The sequence below is a fragment of the Stenella coeruleoalba genome (assembly GCF_951394435.1).
Source record: "Stenella coeruleoalba genome assembly, chromosome: 3".
Classification (NCBI taxonomy): Eukaryota; Metazoa; Chordata; class Mammalia; order Artiodactyla; family Delphinidae; genus Stenella; species Stenella coeruleoalba.
This window is the reverse complement of record NC_137148.1, coordinates 155863629-155891410: the sequence shown is the minus strand read 5'-3', so window position 1 is coordinate 155891410 and position 27782 is coordinate 155863629. Positions and strand designations below refer to the sequence as shown.

Genomic DNA, 27782 nt, shown 5'->3' with positions numbered 1-27782 from the left:
GTAATATTCTAAATCCTTTGTTGTCATTTCAAGAATCTTCATCAGGTGTAGATTCCATCTAAAAAAACCATTTTCTTTGCTCATCCATAAGAAAAAACTCCTCATCCATTAAGTTTTATAATGAGATTGCAGCAATTCAGTCACATCTTCAGGCTCTTCTTCTAATTCAAGTTCTCTTGCTACTTCCATAACATCTGCAGTTACTTCCTCCACTAAAGTCTTGAACCCCCTTAAAGTCTTCCATGAGTGTTGGAATCAACTTTCTTCAAACTTCCATTAATACTGATATGTTGACATCTTCTCATGAGTCATGAATGGCATCTAGAATGGTGAAACTTTTCCAGAAGGTTTTTGATTGACTTTGCCTTGATCAGACGAATCACTGTCTATGGCAGTTATAGCTTTATAAAATCTGTTTCTTAAATAAGAAGACTAGAAAGTCAAAATTACTTCTTGATCCATGGGCTTCAGAATAGATGTTGTGTTAGCAGGCATGAAAACATTAATGTTGTACATCTCCATCAGAGCTCTTGGGTGACCAGGTGCTCATTGTCAATGAGCAGCAGTATTTTGAAAAGAATCTTTTTTTCTGAGCAGTAGGTCTCAACAGTAGTTTTTTCAGTAAACTGTGATTCAAACAGGTGTGCTGTCATCCAGGCTTTGTTGTTCCATTTATATAGCACAGGCAGAGTAGATTGAGCATAATTCTTAAGGACCCTAGGATTTTTGGAATGGTAAATGAGCATTGACTTCAAGTCACCAGCTACATTAACCCCTAATGAGACAGTCTGCCTGTCTTTTGAAGCTTTGAAGCCAGGCATTGACTTCTCCTCTCTAACTATGAATGTCCTAGATGACATCTTCTTCCAATATAATGCTGTTTTGTCTACATTGAAAATCTGTTTAGTGTAGCCACCTTCATTCATTATTTTAGCTAAATCTTCTGGACAACTTGCTGCAGCTCCTACATCAGCACTTGTTGCTTCACCTTGTACTTTTATGTTATGGAGACGGCTTCTTTCCTTAAACCTTGTAAATCATCCTCTGCTAGCTTCAAACTTTTCTTCTGCAGCTTCCTCACCTCTTTCAGTCTTCATAGAATTGAAGAGAGTTAGGACCTTGCTCTGGATTAGGCTTTGGCTTAAGGGAATGTTGTGGCTGGTTTGATCTTCTATCCAGACCATTAAAATGTTCTTCATATCAGCAACAGGGTCGTTTCACTTTCTGGTCGCTCATCAGTTCACTGAAGTAGCACATTTAATTTCCTTTAAGAACTTTTCCTTTGCATTCACAGCTTGGCTAACTGTTTGGCATAAGAGGTCTAGCCTTCAGCCTATCTCAGCTTTTGACATGCCTTCCTCACTAAGCTTAATCATCTCTAGCTTTTGATTTAAAGTGAGAGATGTGTGACACTTCCTTTCATTTGAACACTTAGAGGCTATTGTAGGGTTATTAACTGGCCTAATTTCAATATTGTTGTGTCTCAGGAATTAGGGAGGACTGAAGAGAGGTATAAAGACAGAGGAAAGGCTGGTCAGTGGAGCAGTCAAAACACACACAACACTTATTAAATCTGTTGTCTTACGTGGGCCCAATTCGTGGTGCTTCAAAACAATTACAAGAGTAACATCAAAGATCATTGATCACAGATCACCGTAACAAATATAGTAACAATGAAAAAGTTTGAAATATTGTGAGAATTATCAAGCATGACATAGAGACATGAAGTGAGCAAATGCTGATGGAAACTGATGCCAATAGACTTGCTTAATGCAGAGTTCCCACAAACTTTCCATTTGTAAAAAATGCACTATCCTTGAAGCACAATAAAGTGAAGTACAATAAAATGAGGTATGCATTTGCAGCTGGAGCTGTTAGAATCTAAGCCTGTAGATGCTAGTGGCCATCTTTCCTGCCTGGTTGCACAGTCCTTGTGAAGCCAGTGGGGAGGAAAGCTGAGTGGAGGGTGGAAGAGTGAGATTGGATTGATTCTTTTTTTTTTTTTTTTTGCGGTACGCGGGCCTCTCACTGCTGTGGCCTCTCCCGCCGCAGAGCACAGCCTCTGGACGTCCAGGCCCAGCGGCCATGGCTCACGGGCCCAGCCGCTCCATGGCATGTGGGATCTTCCCGGACCGGGGCACGAACCCGTGTCCCCTGCATCGGCAGGCAGACTCTCAACCACTGTGCCACTAGGGAAGCCCCTGGATTGATTCTTGTTGATATTTTAAGATGTCTGAACTTTTCAGTTATGTGATACCTGAATACATAAATGACCTTTTTCTTCATCAAGCCTATTTGAGTTTGGGTTTTATAACTTACACAGGGAAGTCTTGCCTAATATGAGGGGCACTTTGATCTGGATCTGGAAAGGCATTTGGTGGGGTTCTCTTCAGATATTCAGAAAGAAGAGGATGTGCACAGGCAGGGCCACCATTGGTTCCTTCTCTGTGGTAGCTAGTCTACTGAGATGGCCCCAAATAAGTCTCTCCTTCCCTTTATGTGCATGCAGCTCCTGCACTGCTTATGTCCTCTTCTCTTAAATCTGGACTGGGCTTGTGACTGTTTTGACCAATAGAATACAGAGAAAGTGACATTCTTCAAAGGGTTTTCCACTTCCTCTCTCTTGGAGCCCTGGGTTGCCATGAAAGATGTTCAGGATAACCTGCTAGAGAGAAGCCACAAAGAAAAGTGGGAGGATAAAACACTACAAAGGGAGGGCTTGCTGGGGACATGGAGGTGCCAGAATCCAACCCCAGCCACCATCTCAGTAGAGGCATGAGAGACCCCAAGTGAGACCTGGAGCACTAGAATAATGAGATGTAATAAACTCATGGTTCTATGCAAGTTTTTTTGTTATGCAACTGGACTTCCCTGCCCCCATACACATGGTACCAATCACAAAAAGTAGCTCCTTCTGGGCAGATGAATTACAAAAATTCACCCCTCTCTCCAGGCTGGAGCACAGGTTGCCAGGGCACAGCATTCTCATGGGGTGCAGAGAGTGCCACTGGCTCCTCCCTCAGTCTGGTGAGACTTTGTAGAGCACAGGGACTGCACAACCCCAGTATTCAGAAGCCTGGGGTTGGAGGCTGTGGAGGGATGCCCACAGGCAGCCAGTCAGTCTGCACTTGTTCTTAGCAACCCCCTACCTCTCCTGGGCTTTCATGTTACCCTGCTGTTGTCTAGTGTCCTCTGATACTAGAGCACTGGACCGTTGATGCTGAAAACTCAGCCTTCGTGCACTGGTGCTGAATTGAATCTTGGAGTTTTGGGTGAAGAGGAAAAGAATAGCTTTATTGCTTTGCCAGGCAAACGGGGGACACAGCAGGGTTGTGCCCCTGAAAAACTGTGTGTCCCAACCTGGAAGGATTTGGTGAGGAGTTTTATAGCAATGGTTCAAGGGCAGGGTTGCTGATAAGATTAGGGTGTGTGCAGGGCATTCACTCCTTTAATCTGGTCTCTGGTAATCTCTTGATGAGCTTCTCTGGTTCCTTTAATCTGGCCTCAAGTGGTCTTCTCTGGAATGATAATGCTGACATCTTCTATTTGTTGGGGGTTTTAGTTCTGTAAAGAGTTCAAAGATAGTTATGTGTATCCCTTGAGGTAGTACCAGGACCCTGCCCCAAGGCTGCACTATTATTTCTTGGCTGCTCCTCCCTTGTCTCTGCAACCCCTCCCTTCCCTGATTAGCAACCGTTTGAAAAGCTTCTGTGCCCAGGAGTCCTACGGTCTCAATCTTTTCCTTGCCCTTCTAGCCCTCCTCTGCCCCAAAAGCAGCCAACCATTTCCCATATCCTCTAGCCCAGTATAGCAAGAGAGGGTGTCTCATTTTCTTGCTATTGTTAGTTCCTGGAACCCGTTTCACTCTCATTTCTTCAGAGTTGATTTTCCAGGAAAGAGCCAGGAGCCCATCCTAGTTTGCCATGTAGGTGAGTGGACAGCTATTCCTTTTTCCTCAGGCCATGCCTGTCCTCATGCACCTCTAATGAGTTTTAACAGTCTGTTGAGTGTTTCTCTTGTCCCTAGGCTGTGAGCTTACTGAGGGCAGGCCGGGGCCTGATTCATCTCTTTGCCTTGGTCCCAGCACAGGGCCTTGACCACCAGTCAACTAATGTGCACTCATGCAAGCATCATCAATCCTTTCTCTGCTCATTTTCAATCTCCACCTGAATAGAACATCTTGCTCTTTGAACACAGCTGCGGACAGTTACTCCGGGCTAGGATCCCACCAGAATTGTCCCTGAATTTACTGGACTGAATGACCATTAATGGACCGAAACGTGCCATTAATTAGTTTTTTCTTCATATCTGAGGCAGGATGAATCAAGCCACTGTTCACGACTGCATGTCTTGTCTTTAGGCAGCTCAAGATACTGGCTAAGGGTCAAAAGTCTGAGAGCTTGTCCCTGTTTCCATGTAATAAGCGACACGAAAGGGAGGAAGATCAAGGAAATTGAGGGAAGAGAGGAACAAAAATGAACAGCGTGAGACAAAAAAAAAAAGAGAAAGAAAGGAAAAAAAAAGAGCTAGTTGAAAAGCGTAGGAGCGTTAAGAAGATGAGAAAGTAGAAGCAACAAGGCAGGAAACGAGCGAGGAGAGCGGGAAGAGGAGAAGGAGGTCTGACCCTGGAGCGCGCCCGGCCGGCTCACTGCTCCCCATCGCGGGGGTGGGGGAAGAGAGGGACGAGCGGAGAGCGACCTCCCCGGATGCTGAATGGTCGCGCCCGGCGGCGGCGGCCAATGGGCGGCCGGGATGTTGGAGCGGCAGCGTCGGTCGCGGCGCTCGCAGGCTTGGGGTGGGTGGGGGGAGGGGGAAGGGGTGGGACGGCGGCCGCCGCCATGATGCTTGTTTGCTTTCAATGAAAACGAGGGGGGCGCAGAGGAGGAGGAGGCGGCGGCGTCGGTGGCGGCGGCGTCGGCTGCGCGAAGGGGAAGGCAGCGGTGGGTGCAGTGAGGAGGGTGAGGCCGGAGGCCGAGAGGCCGGGAGGCCGTAGTGGCGGCCCATCGAGGCGGCTGAAGAGGGCGGCTGACGCGGTGGATCTCGGAGGGAGAACAAAGAGCGGCGGCTGAGGCGGCAGAGGAGCGGCGACGGCGGCGCTGCAGCAGCGGGCGGGACTGGTATGGTGGTTCCACAGGTCAGACCCCGCTGCACTCACAGGGAGGAGGCAGCGGCAGCGGCGGAGGAAGGCGGCGCACCCCAAGAGGTGAGCGAGACCAGTCCGAGGCCCGGCTGGGCGCTGCTCCCCACACTGCTGCCCACGGGCCCCTCTCGGTCGTGTCCCCGGGACCGTAGCGCGGGGGACTCGAGCAAGAACACCTTGAGTTTTGCGTGCAGCGGGCCCGAAGACTGGAGGAGATGGTGGCTGTTGGGGGTCCCTAGACGCGCGGCTGTCGCCATCCAGTTGGTCCCCGGACCGCGCCCCCGCGCCGAGTCCGGGGCTGGGGGGTGTTGTTTGACGGCGGGGGCGGGGCCGCGCAGGGGGCGCCAGGGTTGGGGGATGCCCTGGCTGTCGACCCTGGCTCTGGTCACCCGGAGGAGGGGAGTTGGTGTCCGGGACTCTTGGCTGGGATGGGTGGCAACTTTGGAGAAGTTGGCGGTGTGGGATTGCGCGGAGTGGAGTGTGGAACTTCGCAGTTACCGCAAAGCGGGAAACCAACTGTTTACCCCCTCCCCCAAATGTATTTAAAATTCAGTTTAACACAAATTTTTGGGGGGGTGGGGGGATGGGAATGACATGGTTAAAGAAACCCTTAGCACCAGATGAAGAGATTTATGATATTGCTGAGGACTCAGAGATAGTTCTAATTACTTTAAGTTTTGTGTAATAACCTGAATCGTATCTCTTTTCTTTTTTTCTAAACACCAATCATTATTTTCTTTGGAAATTTTTTTTTTGACTTTTTCTCCTACAGCTTCCCCTAAGAGCCTGCTAATGAACACCTGTAACCTCTTCTTGAACTGTTACTGCAAATGACAACATTGTGAATGGTCATCTTGCTTTTCCTTTTTGGATTTGTTATTGTGTTAAGCTGACGTTTAAATAATCTCCTTTAACATGAGTTCCCATACTTACCTGTTTTCCAGGTGGATTGCCCCATTAGTGGTAGTGTGGAATCTTGCCTCTTTGTGTCTGGGGGTTTTAATTTTGGAGAGGAAGAGAGTGAATATGAACAAGTGAAAAATAAAATGGCATATAATAGCACTTTGTGTTTTTCATAGTGCACTAGAATTTATCATCCCAAAACAGTTTTGTAGGCTTTAGGAGCTGTGTCCATTGATCAAAAGGTTTTGAAGACTTGTTTTATAATTGCTATCAGAGCAATTATCGCAGTCTTTAGAATGTGATGACTTGTAGAATAAAAATTGCTTAATATTTTTAGACCAGTGATCTAGTCCAGTCAACTTGCTTTAAACAAAATATTTGAATAGCTGCTGTTGAGGAAACAGGCCTAGAAAGGTTAAAGTGACTTGCCCAAGATATTACAGTTAAGAGGGAAAGGACCAGGTTTTGTGTAAATGGGAGAGCACAGGGGAGTGAGGTACTTGATGGAGATTAGTTTTTTTGGGAGGGCGGAGTGCGTTTTAATGGCTGGAAGTTATTTGAGGTAGTTGAGTCTGGTCAGTTCTCAGTAGGTGAATAAGATACTTAATGAAATGGTCAAAAAACGAGGATGTGACAAAAGACAAAGTTTCCTGTGAGACTCAGAATATTTTGCATAGTTTCAGAAGTGTCTTGATCATTGGTAACGTAGATGAGGAAGTTCTTTTGAATGCCTGTTTGATTTGTAGGTATTTTCAGGTTTCTTAAACCTTGGTGGCAAAGTAAAACTTTTCAGACTCTTGAACAGATATGAGTTGGTTACAGAATTTGGTCCTGGCTACAAATAAAGGCATTTGCTTCTGTACTTATGGTTCATAAATAATACATTTATTTTGGTTAATGTGTAGGCATTCCACCACGTTCATATTAGCCTTTTTTATATTTAAAGCATAAACCTTTTTCATATCATAGTGCAACAGAAAGGGATAATATATGTAAGGCATCCTGGAATAAATGGTCAAGGCTGCTCACAGCTGTAGCCTTTGGGCCATGAGAGGTGAGGGCCGTCTTCAGCACACTTGTAACTTTCCCATATGGAAGGTATACTGGTTGGGAAACTGCTTTTAAAGTGTTTATTTGCATGTAAGATGGGGACTCATTTAGACTGCCTTAATCTTACCCTTCTCTGGGCTTTACCTCTCCCTCATCCATTTTTATTTTCTTGGTAAGTTATGTGCAAGGAATAGTATATGCTGGACATAATGTTAGACCCTGGGAATTAAAAAGTGAATAACACTCATTTGCTGTCTTCTTGTTGTAGTCTTAGTAGGTGTACAGAGTGCTGTGGGGAGAACAGTAGAGAACGATGAAATTTGTAGAATGTGTGGGAGCAGTTTACAGAAAATAGCACGGAATAGGTGTTTGTCAAACTGGAGAGATGGGGTCATTTCAGACAAAAGGAACTGTGGGTGCACTGAGGTGCCAAGTGTTGGGGTAAGGCCAATATCGATGTGTTACTGAAACAGGGAGAGACTGGAGATGAGCCTGCAAAGGTGTGTCCATCCTAGATTTTGAAGAACCATACTTACTAAGCTAAAAGTGAGGTTTATATCTTTATTCTGTAGCAAAGGAGTGAGCCAAAATATTTTTCATAGGGGAACAAGGTGATTTAGAGATCATTTGGGCATCAGTGTGGAGAATTAAGTGGAGCCATACATATAAAAAAGTCACATTTGAGATACTGTGGAGTTAGTGACTCTGAATCTATTTTAAACTTGGATATAGGGTCTTTTGTGTCTGATCCATTTTATAGTGGGCTTGAGGGCTCGGTTCAATTGCTCTATAATACAGGGTAATTTAAAATCAAAATGTTTTGGAAAAAAGTTAAGAGCAATAAAAAAAATGAAACCCATATAATGGTACATGTGAAAGTTCAGGCATTCAGAACTTGTCTTCTGAGTTAGGCTTAGGCAGACTGTAGAGCTTAAGCTGGAAAAATCAACTCTCTGCTCACCAGAAATGAGAGCCACCAAGCTTAACGGTTATGGCTGTCCTAATGGTCTGTGAGGATATGGACTGTAAACATTTTGTGAAATTGGGGAGAGGGCAGAGTTTTTTCTCCTGTATATTATTGGAATTGAAATATTGAAAATTTCTTAAAACCTAAGAACTCCTCATACAGCTGTTAATTTATATAGTCAGTTCTGCTGTAAAGCAACATGTGAGTTCCTAAAAATCACCATGATATGGAAAATTGTGCAGTAAAAACTACAGGCCTTTTGGGAAAAGTGGAACTAAAGCACAACACTCAAAACTTTGTCAGTGACTTATTTTAATAAAAAGGAACCTGGTGGGCTTCCCTGGTGGCACAGTGGCTGAGAGTCCGCCTGCCGATGCAGGGAACATGGGTTCGTGCCCTGGTCCGGGAAGATCCCACATGCCGCGGAGCGGCTAGGCCGGTGAGCCGTGGCCACTGAGCCTGCGCGTCCAGAGCCTGTGCTCCGAAATGGGAGAGGCCACAACAGTGAGAGGCCCGCGTACGGCAAAAAAAAAAAAAAAGGAACCTGGTAAAAATGGTAGCATAGTTTTACACATGTTAAATGGTTATGGTATACATAAATACTACAATAAATGTGTCACTTTACCTTGAAAAAGACCTGGTTTGCTTGTGTTAATGGGCATCAGAAAGGTTGCTGCTTGTGAGTTACTGTACAGTGGTGGAAGGAGAGTTACCTGAAATCGAATGGAATGTTACAGTAACACCAGAGGTGGGTGGGTGTGGCTCAGCTCTTGTGCACACACACACAGTGAGCTGATGTAGCTGGTAGGTGTTTTAAGGTGTGTGTATTTTGTGTATTTCTATGCAGCTCAGTTCAGCTGGGGGCAGGTTTCTACCTTCGTCTAGTTTTTTTCACAGAAAAAATCACACATAAGCAAATGGGAATTTTGTGTTAAGCTCAAATTTTCTAATATATCGGTTACGTTGGAACAGATTATTTTCAGAATAAGTGATACAGCAGAACTGATTGTACTTGAACACAGCATTTTAAAATAGGGCTAAAACTCAGTTCCAAAAATACTGGAAACACCCATGTGTCAGGCACCATAATAGACTTGCTCCTCTAATAGGGCTTATGCTCTTTTATTCTAAATGGGTTTATAATGGTATGGAGAGAAAAACAGATAAACCAATAAAGTGCTCATCAAGTTATATAGTAATGAGAAATACACAAAGCATTTGGGGCATGCTAAAGAAGGAGCAACTAATTCTGCTTGGGAAGCTTGAGGGGGTCATCTCAGAGGTCTTTGGGCTGAGCTTTGAAGGTTGAATAGAGGTTTGTTAGACTGAGTAGGACCTTTTAGTGAGAAGAAAGAACATGTGCAAAGTCAAGTTACGTACAACTTGGGCTGTGAAACATAGGATGCAAAGATGAAAGGGACAGGAGGAGTGACCAGAAACAGTCTGAATAGTCTTAGGCTTTTTCTTAAAGTGTTGAGACTTTCGTCTGTATATAATAGGGATTCATTGAGAGTTTAGGTGGATAGGGGTGGGGAAATTGTGTGTGTGACATACTTTTTCAGGAGACACAGTAAAAATGTGAAGGCTGGATGAAGGAGGCGGGGCCAAGAAACTGGGGTCAGAGAGTTCATTTAAGCCCTGTGAGAGAAATATTCTAGAGTTGTTAAAGGCTTCTTGATGATTTATAAGGTCAGCATTTCATGAATAATTTTCTTTCTCAGTTTTTAGGGGAAAAAAAGACTAGTGGGTCAAAACTCATTGCTACTATATTAGAACTTCCCAAAATGATTGTATACGTGAATTAGCAGCTAGAATAAATGTTGAATGCCTCAAAAGGCCAAAATTCCAACTAGATAAGGGTAGCTAGAATACTGTGATTGTAAGAGTGGGAGGAGCAAATAGATTATGGTAACTGGCAAAAGATAAGAAAGAAATGAAAAGATTTCTGTTGGTAGCCATCATTGCTGAAGGTGTAAACTAGACGGCTGTTGCTTGTCTCATACTAAGAGAACAGATTTAATATTGATGGCTCCCTCTCCTTTCCTTTTTGATCTCGGTGATGTTTCATCACACAAATCATGGTTTGACTTAATGTTAGTAGGCCCTCAGCTTTGCTGGCTAGATCATAAATCTAAATTGTCCTAATATGTTCTTTTGTTCCATACTTTATATTTGACTTAAAATATAGAAATTAAAAATTTTAAGCTAAGAAGTGTTTGTGTTTTAAATTGAAATTTGTGGATGACCTATACTTGGTGTATCTTTATAGTTCTATTTTGAGTTAATTTATTGAGTTGAATGAAATTGCTAGTATTTGACCATTTTTGACCTTCAAAATTGGTAGTTTCCTGTGGTGTTGCAGTACACTCAGGCTTCTCTCTGACTGTATTTTATATTCACTTGTGTTATTAGGCACGGGCACATGATTAGAATTGCATTTTAACAGCAGTCTAGTAAACTCTTATGGGCTGTTGGTTATTGGCTGGGCACTGCGGATGCAGATGGGTATGCCGGTCTTCTTTTAGAGCTTAGACTAACTACTACATCTGCTGTTTGACTCTGTTTTGGAGGAATATTTTATCATAATTTTAAAATTTTTTTTCGCAGAGGTCTTACTGATTGGAAATTTTAGTTAAACCAATATGGACTTAAATTTATTCTTATTCTACTTGAGAAAAGGATTTAAGGAATTGAGATTTTGGGAGGCAGGAGGAGGTGGCTACAGAAACCTTAAGTTCTTAGAAATATTACTAAGATTATTTGCCTTTTTCATACTCTTATGAGTATACAGTGGAGTTTTCCAGAGAATGACAAAATGATATGTAATATCTGATCAGTTGAATTCAGAGCAGATAGGTGAATCCAGCTGTCTTCTAGCATGTCAGACCTTAAAGATTTGCAAAAATGTAAGACAGTGTCACTCTTCTCACAAAATTTTACTTTTTTTTTTTTTTTTTTTTTTGCGGTACATGGGCCTCTCACTGTTGTGGCCTCTCCCGTTGCGGAGCACAGGCTCCGGACGCGCAGGCTCAGCAGCCATGGCTCATGGGCCCAGCTGCTCCGCGGCATGTGGGATCTTCCCGGACCGGGGCACGAACCCGTCTCCCCTGCATCGGCAGGTGGACTCTCAACCACTGCGCCACCAGGGAAGCCCTACTTTGTTCTTGAAAGTAGTTACTTTTCATAAAAATGTTAACATGTGATAGGTTTTATTATATTTAATGAGTAATACATATTTTAAAATTCCTTATTTCTAATTTCTAGTATGGTAAATGTTGATAGATATAACCCACACAATTGAAAGGTCTTTGAGGTACTTGAGTATAAGGGTCCTGAGATGATAGCATTTGAGGTCTGTTGTGTTAAGTATTAGGCAGAGTTTGGGAGTAGAGAATACAGGTAAAGAGTAGTTTGGAAAGGTGATACATCTGAGAAGGAAACTCAGGGGCTCATGGTCTTAGCAATATAATATTTGGAGAATGAACACAAGATCTTGGTTTCATCAGTGACAGAATTCTAGACTTGTGTGAGGCATTGGAGTACAGCTTTGCAGCTAGATTGTCCCAGGTTCAAATCCTAGCTCTACTACTTACTAAGTGTGTGCAACCTTGGGCAAGTTATTTAAACTCAGAGTCTCAGTTTCCTCATCTAAAATAAAATGAGGATAGTGTCTGCTGCATGGATCGCTATGAGAATTAAATCGAGATAATTACCAGTAAATTATTGCATAGTGGTTGAAAGCATAGACTTTTGGATCAGACTTGGGTTAAAATCACAGTTGTGCCAGTAGGATCTCTGTGATCTCAGGTAAATGACTTATTTTCTGGACCGTTCTTTCTTTATGTATGGAGAATAATACAATAGTATTTACTCATAGGAGTCCTGAGGGTTAAATGAGATAATGCATGTGAAGGGCCTGCCAGTTGGAGAGTGCTCAAAACATGTTAGCTGTTATGTGCCTAGTTTAGAGTATGGCAGATAGGCACTCCAACACAGTTTTGCCATTACCCCCACCTGTTTGAGGTTTGCTCTTATTTTGCCATAGCATGTCACTAAGATTATGTTTATACAGTTTTACCTTTAAGTTTGTCCCTTTGCTTCATATCCCAGCCTATCCTAGAGCGAATATTCTCAGCCTTTGGTCACTTAGGTCCTTTCTGTCTGGTTTCTCTAGATTTTGCCTTCAAGATTAGAGGCCTATGTTAGTTTTTCTTACTCCTGGTAACATGAGCACTGCTTCTGTTAGCATACTTATCTCTTACACAGTGTTTGCTTTTTTTACTGTCCCAGCTTATCCCCTTAATTCTTATAAGTATTCACCAAACACTATTTGCCAGGCTCTGAAAATATAAAAATATTTAAAATGTAAGTGCAAAGACCCTATATTAGAGTAGGTGAATGAGACATGTCAAAAAAAATTAAGGTGGGATTAAAGAATATAACATTAGAAATATCTTCAAGGTTCAGGATAGCTCAAAGCTGGGAATGATAAACTCCTGTGTTTATGAGGGGTAGGGAAGAAGTCCTAAATTAGAGTGATGTTTGTAAAAAGGGTTGTAGTGTGATTACATCGTCGTAAGATTTTTGTTTGCACCCCCCAGTAGATTAAGATCCAAGATCATGTACGTATTTCCTATTTATTCTTTATTCCCAGAACCTGGCAGAGTGCTTGGCACATAGAGGCAGAAGGTGCTTAGTATATATTGGTTGAATGAATGATTCTGTAAAGAAAGCTCCCTTAAGGAAGCATGGTTTGGATGTACTGAATTGGTTTTTTTGGATTTTTCTTTGAAAACCTGATTTTGAGTCATGAAGGAATGTTTAGACCAGTTTATTAGTACAACATGCTAGGTCTTACACAAGACACTGGGAGATACAAACTGGGGTGATAGATGCTGTAGTAAATGTATGGTGTGCAGAGGAAAGAGTAGTGAATTTGTGCCTTTGTTGGGAAGGGCTTACAGGGACTCTGACATCTAACCTGAGTTGCCGTGAAGCGGGTGAGTAGGAGTTTAGGGTGAAGGTTTCCTTTGGTGAAGGGATTAGCATGTGTTATTGAAAGACTATGCCTTAGAAGTAGGTTTGCTTTGATTAATTTAAGACTTTATAGGGTAACTTGTGTGTCAGTGGCTGAAGATGAGTGAGAAAATAGTTGGCCTAAATCCAGATTGTAAAGGACTTTAGCTAGGTAGGCAGAAAAGGCCATCTTAGATTTTTAAGCAGGAGAGTGACATGAGCAGGCATCTATCAGGAAAGTATAGAGAAGGTTGTTTAAAAGTTGTAGCTGAGAAATGAGGGTGTAAATTAACTTCAGTAGCTGTGAAAATGGAGAAGACAGGTTTAGAAGTCCTGAAGAGGTAAAAATCAGTGGGATTTAGTGAAAAATTGGATAAGACGTAGTGAAAATTTGGATAGGAAGAAGTAAATTGGCAACAAGGCTAGTGGCACTACCTTTTCATATATTCCATAACTTGTAGCTTTGTGAGGCTCCTGATCATCAAATAAAAGGATTTTTCTGCACATGAGTTTATTTCTTCCTTCTCCCCTCCCTTCCTTTCCTCTGCGCCTTTTCCTTTTTTTCTCCTTTGTATATGTAAAAGAAGTAAAGCACCAAGAATGGAGGAGAAAATGTAACAAGCAAGGAAAGGAAAAGAGGAATTTAGTATTTTATCTTGTCAGTTAAGATTGGCTATAACTCAGCCTCATTTCCCTTGGAAAAAAACCTGGCCAATACAATTTAAAATAAATTGTTTAACTTCAGAGTGCCTTTTAACAAGAAATGCATTTTTGTACATTGCCAAAATAACATGATCTCATAATAATTCATTAATATTTCAAAATATGAACTAGGTATTAAATGTTTCTCGAACAGTCCGCAGAATGTCCTTTGTTGCAGATTTGTGGATCCTATATAGGGACCATTCATTGCATCTCATTCTATATATCCCTTAATTCTCTTTAAGTCTAGAATAGTCCTGACACCAGCTTGTTAAAGGTAGCAGACCATTTACCCTGCAGAAAGCCCTGCATTCCAGTTGCTTCTTTGGTGTCATCTGGCTAGTTCCTCTAGCTCTTAATCAACATAAACATTGTTGGTGTGTATTTCATATTCTGTCAGATCCAAAGACCCACAGTATCTGGTTCTGCCTCCATTAGTGTTGGGAAGATTGATGAAGGGGGTAACAGTTTATTCCTCTCTCGAACATTTTCTACCCTATAATTAAAAAACAATCTGGGTGGTGGTGTTACCTTAGCATTATGCCAGTGCCAATGATTCATCTAATGGTTTTAACCCAGTTTATAAATCCTGTTTTAAAAAGGCTCATTAGGAATTATGAAATGATGTTGTTTTTGTTTTTTTATTAATTCTTTAATTCTTCATTTATTCTTTTGTAAAATAGGACACGTTTTCACCTGGGGCTATTTGATGACTATTTACAGTACCCACTGAAAGGATAAAGACTTAAATCTTTCTCTTTAGTACCAATTTTCTTAGTTTAAAAGCTGCCTCAAATGGTGGCTGACTTGCACTTATGGTCTCTCCCCCGCCCTGCGCCCCCCTGCGTCTTCCCTCTTACCCCCCTCCCCTGTGTATTTTTTAAGCCATTTCATAAAATGTTTAATAATGAAAGCATATCTTTCTCTGCTGGTAAATAATGTCCTGTATTTCTTTAAGGTAAATAATTATTCTAAGATACTGAAAAACTGTTTCTCTGAGATCTAGATCAGGGACAGATTTTATGCTGCCAGGATCAGTAGTGATGTTTGGCACTGGACTGGAGGAATTAGAGATTGAATAGTCAGGGGCTGTATACCTGCTGACTCTGGCCTACCTATTTTTTAAAAGTCTTTTAATTCTACTTGACAGTTTTCAAGCCTCTTTTGGAAACATTTTATTCTTTTTAGGTAGTAATCTGCAGTGGCATACTGTATTTTTTAGAGAGTAAGATCTGCTTGTTGATTTCAAGCCTTGGGAAAAATCCTAAATTGTTTGTATTCTTATATCCTTTTCTCTACCTAGTTTCCAATACTATGTTCGGTTGGACTCCAAGAAAAATGGGTGGGGTTGCTCACTGGGCAGATAGGCTCCTCAGAAGGGCTTGATTGTCTAATTTGCTGCCGTTTCTTTTATTCTATCATATTCTTTTTTCCCCCCACTTCCTAATCTGCACTGTCAGGGATTTGGAAAATAAAGAAGATCTCCTCACTGCTTTCAAGTAATGAGCTGTCTCTTAAATTTTAAGGCAACACATCATATGTCATGAAAACCAAGAAAGGGCATGGTTGGCCGCTTAGGCAGAAATCATGACTCTTTGATGGAATGACCCCAGGTCTAGGGCTTGGATTTCAGATTTCAGTTCAGTAATACTTGTATTTATTCTCTGAAGTGTGATCAAACTCCGGACATTGATTCACACTAAATAAGCTCACATGAGAGAGGTAAATCAGACTTCTGAACTTTCACTAAGAAGTCAAATGATTAATAATTAATAGTAACTGAAAATACTAACCTCAGCTGGAGAGAGCAGCTTACCATTATTAAATTCTGTTTGGAAAAGCCAGTGAAGATCACACGGTCGTAAGTAAAATCTAGTCAGAATAGTGGCATTTGGGTGATCTTAAGGAATCTTAAGGGATGTTGTCATCAAGCTCTGGTAACCTTACACAGCATTTTGTTATTACTGGTATATTCATATGATTCAGAATGGGCACTTGCTTCACCATATTGTCCTCTAGATGGAACAGGAACAGTTCTTGACTGTATAGCTTTCTCTGTTAGGTATTTTTTGTATTAGTCTAAAAACTTCAGGCACTGTATTTCTGTTTTGGAGAAATTAACGTGTAGGAGAACAGTTTTATTAACAGTATTTGACAAAACAAAAACGTGCTGTTTCTTATACAGATGATTAGTCTCACCATTTATATTTTTACTTTCTTCAAAAAGCTTTTCAGGATTACTTATCTCCTGTGTTTTGACTACATGGTCAAAACCATTTCTATGTTTGAAAGATAGCTCTACTTCTCATCATTAGAGGAGCAGCATAGCATAATGAAAGTTGCTTTAACTTTTTTCCATTTTTTTTACTGTAGAAAATATACATAACATAAAATTTACCATCTTAACCATTTTTAAGTGTAGCATTCAGTGGTATTAAATGCATTCATAATGTCGTGCAGCCTTCACCACCATCCATCTCCATAACTTTTCTTCTTGTAAAACTAAAACATCGAACCCGTTCAACAGTAAGTCCATTTGACGTAAGTGATTGCTGACTGGCTTACTTTAAATTCACATGATGGTAGGTTTTTCTCCAGCTTTATTTAGCTGTGTAGGTATCCAGAGTAGGTAGAGACTTGGTTAAAGCAGATTATGGCTTATCCAAACACATAAGGTGAAGTGAGACTGGAGCAAGGCGTTTGGGAGAATATGCAAGGAAGTGAGATTTCATTTCACCTGAATATTTCAGAATGTTTCTATAAGAATAAGAATTTAAAAAATAACCACAAGCAAAATGAACAATAGTCCCAATATCAACTTAGGTTTAGTTCTTCTTCAAATTTGTCCAATTCTCAAAAATGTTTTTTACACTTGATTTGGTCAGATCAGAGCCAAACAAGGTCTATACATTTCATTTGATTGTTGTGCCTCTTAAGTCATTTAATATCAACTTCCTCTTACTACTCCTTTTTCATATCATTCATTTGTTGAAGAAACTGGGTCTTCTGTCATATTGAACTTTCCATGGTCTGTGTCTGGCTGGCTGTATTCTTGTGGCATTATTTTAAAATTAAGAAAAAATTTTTTAATCATGGTAAAATTATAACAAAATTTACTATCTTAATAATCATTTTAAGTGTACAGTTCAGTAGTGTTAAGTATATTCACATTGTTGTGCCTCGTGTTATTTTTAACATGTTCCTCTGTCTCCCTTACTTAGTGTAAACTGGTACTAGATCTAGAGAGGCTGATTTGATTCAGGTTCAATTTTACTTTTAATTTTTTGCACGAAGGGGCAAGGGCATACATAGTGTTGGCATGTAAGTCTAGTTGTCCTAATACTGAGATCGATCCTTGGGTTGAGGTCTTACAGCCTGAGCTATCTATTTAAAATTTTTTCATTGGATTTTTTTCACCTAATACTTCTATTAACCGTTGATGGTCATCCATTTTTTCATTAGAGATTGTGAAATAGTGTTTTTTCTAATTATGTAACTCTTTTTACATTTATTAGCTAGAATTTGTTAAGAACATTTCCTCATCTAGTTTCTGCCAGAAATGCAGGATAAATGCTTGATTCTTTCCCTTTATTTTCCAATTTTCGGGTGACTGCATTTTTTTTTTTCTCCTGTTAAAGTTTTGGATTCATGCAGTTTGAAATGTAGTCTTTCTTTTGATGTTCAGATTGTCATGTCTGTGGCCAGTGGGACCTCTTCAAGCTGGCTCCTGTGTCCTTCACAGCCACAGCATCTTTCTTAGTGTCCAGGCTTGTTTGTATTTTTCCTATCTCAGACGTGAAATCCTCCATTTCTCCAAGGAGCTCCTAGTTCCTTTTAGTGGGAAATTGTGTTTAGAGATATAATATGGGTGTCTACTTTTAAAAAAGATGTTATTTTCAGTTATTTGATTCTTCTGGGTATTGATTGGTTTCTTTTCTTAATTCAACAGGCATGCCCAAAGAAAAATATGAGCCCCCTGACCCTCGGAGGATGTACACAATTATGTCCTCTGAGGAAGCAGCAAATGGAAAGAAATCACATTGGGTGGAGCTTGAAATAAGTGGTAAGACATGCAAGCAAAAATTTATGGCATGGAAGTTAAGATATGGTAGAAAATTGTTTTCTAATGCTAATACACAAGGAAAGCAATGTTATGTTTTACCAGTGCTAATTTATCTTAGAAGCTGGAAGTTTCAGTAGAAAGAACATGGTTTGTGTCAAAGTTCAAAACCCATTCATTGCTTATTCTCTCACTATCAGTGTCCTTTTATAAAATGGGGATAATAATATCAAGGATGGAATGAAAATAACACATGTGAAATGCCTAGTGTACAAAGGTTTGTTCTGATACTTAATTCTCTAATAAAGTAGGATAGAGCTTTTACATTATCAAATTACAGGTTTCCAATGAAGTGGGAAATGCCGGTTCTATTATAGGTTCTGGGATAGATTTGTTTCTCCTTATTTTCTTCATTTGCTTTTTAGTCTTAGTCTCTGGGGACAGCCTTATTCAGAAACAAAATCTTAAAAGCGATTGGAACAGCTCTCAAAGTTCCCTTCTGCCTTTAATTCAGTCTTCAAAAGTGGCAAAGGGACATTATTACTTCTCAAAGCAACCAGTGCTAAAGAAAGTTTGTGTTCATGTTGGCCTCCCCATACTTTCCTTCTAGTTTGTCTTGGTTTTGCCTTCTGAAATAATACAGATCAAGTTTTCTCTTCTTTCACCTGACTGCCCTTGATTTTTCTTTTTTAATTAATGCAGCAAACATACTGAGTATATGCTATTTGTAAAACATTTTGCCAGGTGCTATACTAGGCATATGGAAAATATATAGATGAAAAAAACATATCCTCTTTCATTCTGAAGCTTATGGCATATTAGGGAGTGAGAAGAAGGGAATAAACCAGTGTAAATAACTAATAGACAAAATATAACTGCCAAGTCTAAGCAGAAGGGTGCTATACAGAAAGCAAAAAGGAAGTAATGATGATAGTATTTCTCCCTTGTCAGCTTAAAAGTTCTGATTAATCTATTGAGTAAACCTAAACACCCTCCTCTGCAGCCATAGTAGAGGTCGGTGCCCACATGGGTCTCTCCTTTTCTCCCTCTTCGATTTTTGGAGAGCTGGTATGGTGTGATGGAGAGTGAAATTTCTCTCTTCTTTTGCCTCTCCTGTCAAATTTGATTTTCTATGTCAGGGGAGCCTTTGAAGCACAGGCAGTCACCACTCCAACTTCCCCTTTTAATTTCTGCCGCATTGGTATTTAACTATATTTTTCTTTTTTTTCAGTCTGTATTAGCAGTTTTTGAATTACAAGTCCTTTGCTTCTAGAAAGTTTAGGTAATCTAGGAAGTGCTCACTTGGGTCAGTGAGATTGTATGTCTGAGGTTAAGGGGATTCTTCACTCTCTCCTCCCTCTACCTCATGTTGGGAACTCCTTGGCAATTTTGAGTCACTGTTCTCTGCTTACTCTAAACTTTGGGAAGAAATCTGTGTACAAGATAGGAAGGAAGAGGAGAGATTCCTCTAAAGTAACATTCTTAACAAAGTCTTATCTTTACCAAGTATCATGGAGGATAAACTATTGATTGAATAGGTCTGTGGAACAAGACCTTATAATTAAAGCCACTATCAGGAAGGTCACTTTATTGTCTTAGTCAATCCCTAATACATAAACTCCTGTGTGTAGAAATTTTCAAGGCTGAGTTCATTTCATGCTAAGACAGTTATTTCATGAATATGCTCTAGCATCAGTTCCTTAAGATCTGTGATATAAAGTTCCAGGGATTTGAGGTCATTGAATCCTGGACCTGCAGTAATCTAATATACTCTTCTGGTTCTAGGGAGATGGGTGGTTAGATCCTTGTGCCATTTGGAGGTAACCAGATAAGCCAAATGACTATTAATCATTTACTTTTTAAAGAAAACCTTGTTTATTGTAAAATGAAACAGAGATAAAGAAAACCGGGAATTCCGTGGCTGTCCAGTGATTAGGACTCTGAGCTCTCACTGCCGAGGGCCCGGGTTCAGTCCCTGGTTGGGGAACGAAGATTCCCCCACCCCACCCCCCAAAGAGCTGCGTGCTGCAGTCAAAAAAAAAAAAAAATCCTCAAGAAAACCACACAGATATATTAGTGAATTATTATAAGGCCAGAAGCCTTATAATACACAGGTCAAGAATTAGAAGTTTTTCACTTATCCCAGAACCCCTTCCACACCACAGCCAATCATAAGCCCTTCCCTGCTCCCCAAAAGTAACTGTTACCCTGACTTTTATAGTAATCACTTGTTTCCTTATAGTTTTAACACCAAGTTATGTACACCTAAGCATTTTAGTTTAGTCCTCCCCTTTTTTATTTGATGTGTCTTAATTTACATGTTCCCCCTCCATCCTTTTCTTTACAACTTATCTGTTGAACCTGAGCAGTTTGACCTGTTGTTACCCCACAGTCTATATTTTGCTACATGCATTTCAACATATTTCTCATCCATATGGGCAGCAGGATGCAGAGGCTTGATCAGACTCAGAATTTAAGACCCTTGACAGGACTGAAGGTTGTGTTGTGTATGTGGTATTGTCCTTTTACTTCAGGAGGCAGATAAGGTAAAAAGGCCTTCTTTCCTACTGATGTTCAGTGCAGTGCCTAGAGCCATTAATTCTTTGAGGGTTGCAAAATAGCGGTATTCTGTCTTTTTTTTAATTACGTGAGCTGCATCTGTAAAGAGATAATTTCCTTCATTTTTTTAAAATTTAATTTTTATTTTATATTGGAGTATAGTTGATTTACTCCCTCATTTACTAATTGATTACTCAAGGTACAATTTGTATAGGAAAGGCAGAAAAGAATGCTTATTTCTTTCCTTTTATTTACTAGTTTTCAGGATAAACTATTGTCCTTTGAGGGTGACCAATTAGATTTTTAAAGTATCATTATTAACTAGTATATTTTGGTTTCAAACATACGCCATGAGTTGTCATGATTACTCTTACTTTGTTGCTTAAAATTGTCCTGCTGTTGGCAAATGGGAGAGATTCATTAAATGACTTCTGGGTTCTTTGATGTAACCTTAGTTGTCTTTGGTAGTTTCCTTGCTATCTGGAAAGATTAAATGGCAAGATTTTCTTGCCTCATCTTGTATTTCCTGCCTCAAACATGAAGTATGTCATTTTTTCCCAAGGAAGAATTGGTTGTTTTACTTGGAAATGCTATTTCAAGACCATAATATCTATTGCTAGGAGTGCTCATTGCTACTGGGTTGGTCATTGTAGGTCTTTTCACTGGACAGTGCTAGGAAATTTGACATATATGTATGTGGTTATATACATTTATGATGAAAGATGTGATAAAAAATATATACGTACTTTTATGATAAAATATCTTTAAAGCTATAAAATATATTTGTATATTTAAAATTAAAATATCTTAAGAAAATATACTATTTTTGACTCAAATTCAGAATAACAGGAGTTTTAATTAACCTTTTTTATAATTACATCTATATCTTCTTTCATACTGAGAGTCCCAGTTCTCAGGGTCATGGGATGCTGGAGTTTGAGTATCCCATAATTACTTAATTGCTTTATCCCATATTACACAATAATCTTACAATAACAGAACTAAAAATACCGCCAGTAATATGAGTTTTTATCCACCTGCCCAATTAAATAGCTGTACTTAATCTACATTGTCATAGTATGTAGCCATTACATACTATCAGCTTTCCCATTTAACTTGCATAAACCCTCCCATTTAGAATTAGTTTTGCAAGTAACTATATATTCAGTACCTCCTACCAGTTCATTTGTTTCCTAATCATTTTGGTTTTCTGGAAGCTTGTTCTGTAGATGTTTCCTTAGAAAGGGCTCATGGGAACAATATTCTGAGTTTCTTGCAAGTTGATAACAACTTGCAAGAAACTCATTTGAGAGTTTTATATTTGAGAGTCAGTTTGGTTTAATGAAATTCCTTGGGATTAAGGGAATGTGAATTCTTTCCTTAAGTGTCTTAAATATGTTACCCCAGTTTTGCTGTAGGCTTGATGACAGTGTGATTTTTTTTTCATTATTAGTGATTTGCCCAAAGGATTTTTTCCCCTTAAAATAAGTAATTTTACTTGAATATATTTTGGTATAGGTTGTTCTGCCTTGATATTCTCAGGTATAATATACTCTTTCAGTGTGTAGTTTCAATTTTTTCTCTTTTAATTTCAGGAAAGTTTCCTTGGATTATAATTTTAGTATTTGTTCTGATCCCTTGCTTTAATTTTTCTTTCAGAGAGATTTATTCTCTGAATTTGAGTATTTCCATATTTGTCTCAGAATCACTTTTAAAAATAAAGTACAGGGCTTCCCTGGTGGCGCAGTGGTTGAGAGTCCGCCTGCCGATGCAGGGGATGTGGGTTCGTGCCCTGGTCCGGGAGGATCCCGTGAGCCATGGCCGCTGGGCCTGCGCATCCGGAGCCTGTGCTCCGCGATGGGGGAGGCCACAGCGGTGAGAGGCCTGCGTACCGCAAAAAAATTAAAAAAAAATAAAAAAATTTTTTAAAAGTACAGTAAGTTCAGTCCCTTACTGTTGTACCATTCTTGTACAAGTACAGACAGACAGTCGTGTAACCACCATCACAATTACAATATAGAATGGTTTCATTCCCCCCAGAAAACTTCCCCTGCTCCATTGTAGGTAGACCCTCCCCCCACTTTCAGCCCCTCGCAACTGCTGATTTTTAATTTTTTTTTTTTTTACTAGACTATTTTTTAGAGCAGTTTTCGGTTTACAGGCACCTTTGATATAAAGTACAGTGCATGACCCCTCCACTGTCAACATCCCCCACCAGAGTGGTGCATCTGTTACAATCCATGAACCTACATTGACACGTCATTATCACCCAAAGTTCATAGTTTACATTAGGATTCGCTCTTGGTGTTGTACATTTTGGGGTTTAGACAAATGTATAATGACACGTATCCACCATTGTCATATCATACAGAATAGTTTCACTGCCCTGAAAATCCTCTGTGCTCTGCCTGTTCTTTCCTACTTTGCTCCCCCTGAACCCCTGGCAACCACTGATCTTTTTACTGTCTCCATAGTTTTGCCTTTTCCAGAATGCCACATCCTTGGAATCAAACAGTATGTAGACTTTTTAGATTGGGTTCTTTGACTTAGTAATGTGAGTTTAAGTTCCTCCATGTCTTTTCATGGCTTGATAGTTCATTTCTTTTTAGTGCTAAGTAATATTCCATTGTCTAGATGTATCGCAGTTTATCCATTCACCTACTGAAGGATATCTTGGTTACTTCCAAGTTTCAGCAATTATGAATAAAGCCGCTATAAATGTCCACATGCAGGTTTTTGTGTGTATGTAAGTTTTCAACTCCTGGGTAAATGCCAAGGAGCACGATTGCTGGATCATATGGTGAGAATATGTTTAATTTTGTAAAAAAAAAAAAACCCTGCCAAACTGTCTTCCAAAATGGCTGTATCGTTTTGCATTTCCACTAGCAATGAATGAGAGTTCCTATTGCTGTACATCCTCTCCAGCATTTGACATTGTTATTCTGGATTTTGCCCATTCTAATGGGTATGTGTAGTGGTATCTCGTTATTTTATTTCCCTGATGACATATGACTAAGAGCATCTTTTCATATGCTTATTTACTGTGTACGTATCTTCTTTGGGCAAGTGTCTGTTCAGGTCTTTTGCCCATTTTTTAATTGGGTTGTTTGTTTTCTTGTTTTAAGAGTTCTTTGTATAAATTAGATAACAGTTCCTTATCAGCTGTCTTTGCAAGTGTTTTCTCCCAGCCTGTGACTTGTCTTCTCATTCTCGTAACAGTGTCTTTCATAGAGCAGAAGTTATTAATTTCAATAAAGTCCAGTTTACTAATTATTTCTTTCACAGATTGTGCTTTTGGTGGTGTTTGTAAAGTCATTGCAAACTCAAATCATGTAGATTTTCTCTTGTGTTATCTTCTAGGAGTTTTATGGTTTTGTGTTTTATGTTTAGTTTTATGATCTATTTTGAGTTAATTTTTATGAAGAGTGTAAGGTTAGTTTTTTGTTTTTTGTTTTTTTTGGCTTGTGGATGTCTGGTTGTTCAGCACCATTTGTTGAAATGAGTTTTCTCCATGGCATTGCCTTTGCTCCTTTGTCAAAGATCAGTTGATTGTATTTATGTGGGTCTATTTCTGGGCTCTGTTTCATGGATCTATTTATGTGTTCTTTTGCCAATACCACAGCCTTGATTACTGTAACTTTATGGTAAGTCTTGAAGTCAGATAGCATCCAAATTTTGTTCTCTCCTTCAATTTTGTGTTGGCTATTCTGTATCTTTTTCCTTTCTATATAAACTTTAGAATTAGTTTGTCAGTATCCACAAAATAATTTGCTGGGCATTTAGTTGAGATGGCATTGAATCTATAGATAAATTGAGAAGAGCTGACATTTTGACAAAGTTGAGTCTTCCTATTCAGGAACATGGAATATCTTTACATTTATTTAGTTCTTTGATAGCTTTCATCAGAGTTTTACAGTTTTCCTCATATAGAGCATGTGCATATTTTGTTAGATTTATAACTAAATATTTCATTTTGGGAGGTGCTAATGGTATTGTGTTTTTAATGTCAAATTCCATTTGTTTATCTCTGGTATATAAGAAAGTGATTGGTTTTTTAATCCTTTTTTATTTTTTCCTTTGTGATTTAAAAAAATTTTTCTCTTTTCTAAAAGTGTTCTCTTGTGTGGTTATGCATTATTAAGTTCTTTGTAGTTTAGTTTTCCTTTACTGAGTTTTTCTAAATCTGATTTATGTTCTTTTATTGCATTATCATTTCTTAATACCTTTCAGCTCATTTTGAAATTGTAGGTGATAGTTTTTGGAGTGTGTTTGTGTTATGTTTTTGTTGCCTATAGGGAGTTATTCTAGTCCTTACACTCTTTTTTCTTATACTATCTTTTAAAAATATATAACTACTTTTACGGGATTTGACCTTAAAACTTTTCTGTTGTTCATTTTTATTTAAATTTAGTTTTTCTGAACTTCTAGTTGTGATTCAGGATACTTTTTCTAACTTCCGAGCTCCCTCTTCTGTGTTTTGTTTGTTTGCAGAGTGTTCACAATGTGGGAAATTGTTTTCTGAAACTTTCTGGTTCTGTTCCCTTCTCTCATTTTTATCTGGACCTTTTTTTCCCTTCATCTCTTTTTATACCTATCCTATTTAATTTTATTTCCATTTTTGGAGCTTTTTTTTCTCAGTGTGGGGCCTTGGCTGCTGAGTTTGGAGAATCTCTGGGGCCCAGACTACTTTCAGACTTACTGTGGACACTTTGCACTCATTACTGAATTGCACTAAATTCCTCCCAGTTGTGATAAAGTGGCTGGGTGGGTGGGAGTATTCTCTTCAGATCTCCAGAGCTTTCTATCTGTTTAGGGTGGGTGGGTGGGAGTATTCTCTTCAGATCTCCAGAGCTTTCTATCTGTTTAGTCTCTCCTTTCTGGCCCTCTGCCCTGTGAACTATAGCCACCTTGGCATCTTTGGACTCTCAGCTTTATCTCCTCAACTTACATAATATCGCCAGACTCCACCTGGTTTCTGTCTCCCTGCATTACTTTCTGGAAACTGTAGCAGTAAACTGGAACAGTCTTAAGGGCTCACCTTGTTTGTTCCCCATGTATCAACGATCACTGTCCTGTGCTGCCTGGTGTCCAGTGTCTGAAACTCAATTTTTCATATATTTGTCCGGTTTTTTCGTTGTTTTAGGTGGGAGGGTAAATCCAGTCCATATTACTCTATCTTGCTGAAAATATAAGTCTATATCAATTTTTAAAAAAAATTGTGTTTGGTAACTCCAGTATCTGAATCTCCTAGGGGTTCTGTTTTGTTGTTTCTCTTTTTCTTCTGTTTTTCACTCCCTTGGTCTTATAATTTTTATTAAATACTAGCAATTATATATGAATTGGTAGAATAATTTGATGGTCTGGATGGTATTCTCTTTCTTAGGAGTGAATTTGCTTCTGTGTTTGTCAGGCAGTTGTGAAAGGAATGGGTGGGTGACCCTAATCTAATCAGGGATTCATTCATCTCATTTAAGCCTGGTGTTCAGTGGTTGTAAGAGTTGACTTACTGCAGGGTCAACCCTATTCCATTTATAGATACCAACTGGAATCTTGATGGTTAACAGAGTCTAATTACTTGGTGGTTCTTCAGTTCCCATTTTGTCTTCCCAAATGTGTAAGAGGACTTAAAGTTGTGCTCAACAACTCAGTCTTTCAGCCCCAGCTTTCACCTCATCTACTTGCTTCTGCTGCTTGTGATTCAACATATTCTTCCAGAAGTAACGTGGTGGGATGTGTCTCGCTCATTACTGCTTGTGATTTAACATATTCTTCCAGAAGTAATGTGGTGGGATGTGTCTCGCTCATTACTTCTGTTTGCTTCCCTTTCCTCCAGGTTCTTTGTCTCTCACATCTTTGCTGCCTCTGTAGTCCTCCATTGCTTTTGAGCTCATTTTGGGGCGGGGGGGGGTTCTTCTATTTTTACCTAGTTTTTCTTTCCCCCAGTGGGATGATTGGTCAACAACAAATTACTCTCTTGTTATAGGAAACTGAAATCCAGATGTGCACAGATTTGAAAATTCTGCTTAAAGAATCTGCAGATACCAAACAACTCTCAGATTCCTCATTTGGTGGTGGTCTTATTGCTTTTTCATTGTATGGGCGCAACACTGGTTACCTGGTTTTGAGATACATCTGTATTCCAGAACAACTACTTGTTCCAGGCTCTTGAAGTAGCAGTGTAGGGCAAGGAGAATGTACTAACCAGAGCCACATCCAGGAACCTTCCAGGAAATAGGGGCTTGGGTCTGGACTCCTTGGTCATTAAATGATCTTTGAATCAGGTGCCCTGGCTGTAGGCTGCATATTAGTCTTTTCTACTTTGTGACATTTTCCAACATTTTGAAAGCTTGAGTTTATCATGAAAGTAATCTGTATTCACTCTTACTGTTTTTCCATAGGAGAGTGATAGACCATGTCTCTCAAATTCTGGATCAAATACTTCTGATTTTTTTAAAAAATTAAATATTATATTTGGCTCTGTTTTGGTAATGTGAGAAGTGTAGCTCCAGAGTCAGGTAGCTTTAGTTATGTTATCAGCTTGTGCATCTGCCCCCCCCCCCCACCCCCTGGACAACCCTGGTGTCTGCTATATGGAAGTTCATAGTGGGGGTGGGTAAACAGGGGAGGAGGGAAACCCAAGTAGAGATAACAGATACTGAATGGTGGCTCTGAGGCCATCATGAACTCATTGGAATCACTTACATGTCACTCATTCATTCATTTATTCTGAAACTTCTGATGGGATATAAGATTTCAGGAATCCAGCAGGCTATAGGAGGAAATTCCCACAATAAGGTAATTATCAAACCATGATAAATACAGGGGAGAAAGCTTGAACCATTTATCATCTTTAAGATTGTCTTAAACAGGGGAAATCATGGAAAGCATCCTTAGAATAGCTGACTCCTGAGTTAATGATGTTAGTCAGAGGAAGGCAGAGTTAACCACATCTTAGGAAGAGGGGACATTTGAGAATATAAAAAAGTATACAGTGGAAGTCTCTCATCCCCCTGTTAAACCTCCTAGCATGCACAGGCATGTGGCCATTCACGTACAGCTTTATTAATTTCTTTTGCATCCCTTTGGAATCCTTCTGTGCATATACAACATAGATTCTTATTCCATACCTTATTTTTAATTCAAAAGGTAGTATATTATACACATATTTCTGCACTGTGCTCTTTTTTTTAATGTAACATGTTTTAGAGCGATTTCTAAATAAGTATATAGATAGCTTTCCTATATGTTTTTAGCTCCATAATGTTCTATCACATGTTACTGTAATTTATTTCCGTGGTACAGTACTGATGGTCAGTCTGTGACAAACAGTGTTGTAGTGAATAACCTTGTAGGTTATTTTGTATTTCTGCTGATATATTTGTAGG

At 39.6% G+C, this 27782-nt stretch overlaps 1 protein-coding gene across 2 annotated transcripts in view; it reads left to right on the top strand.

The window, feature by feature from the left end:
- The first annotated feature begins 3906 nt into the window (after positions 1 to 3906).
- The window catches only part of CNOT6 (CCR4-NOT transcription complex subunit 6), a 68425-nt gene continuing 44549 nt past the window's right edge, over positions 3907 to 27782 (top strand). The window contains exons 1-2 of one of the 2 annotated variants that reach the window (XM_079917078.1): positions 3907 to 3929; positions 17728 to 17841. In XM_079917078.1, the coding sequence (XP_079773204.1) occupies positions 17730 to 17841 (112 nt within the window). In that variant the 5' untranslated portion in view covers positions 3907 to 3929; positions 17728 to 17729. Of the gene's footprint in view, positions 3930 to 4879; positions 5204 to 17727; positions 17842 to 27782 lie in introns of those variants that run through there. The other variant, XM_079917077.1, reaches the window with a different exon arrangement.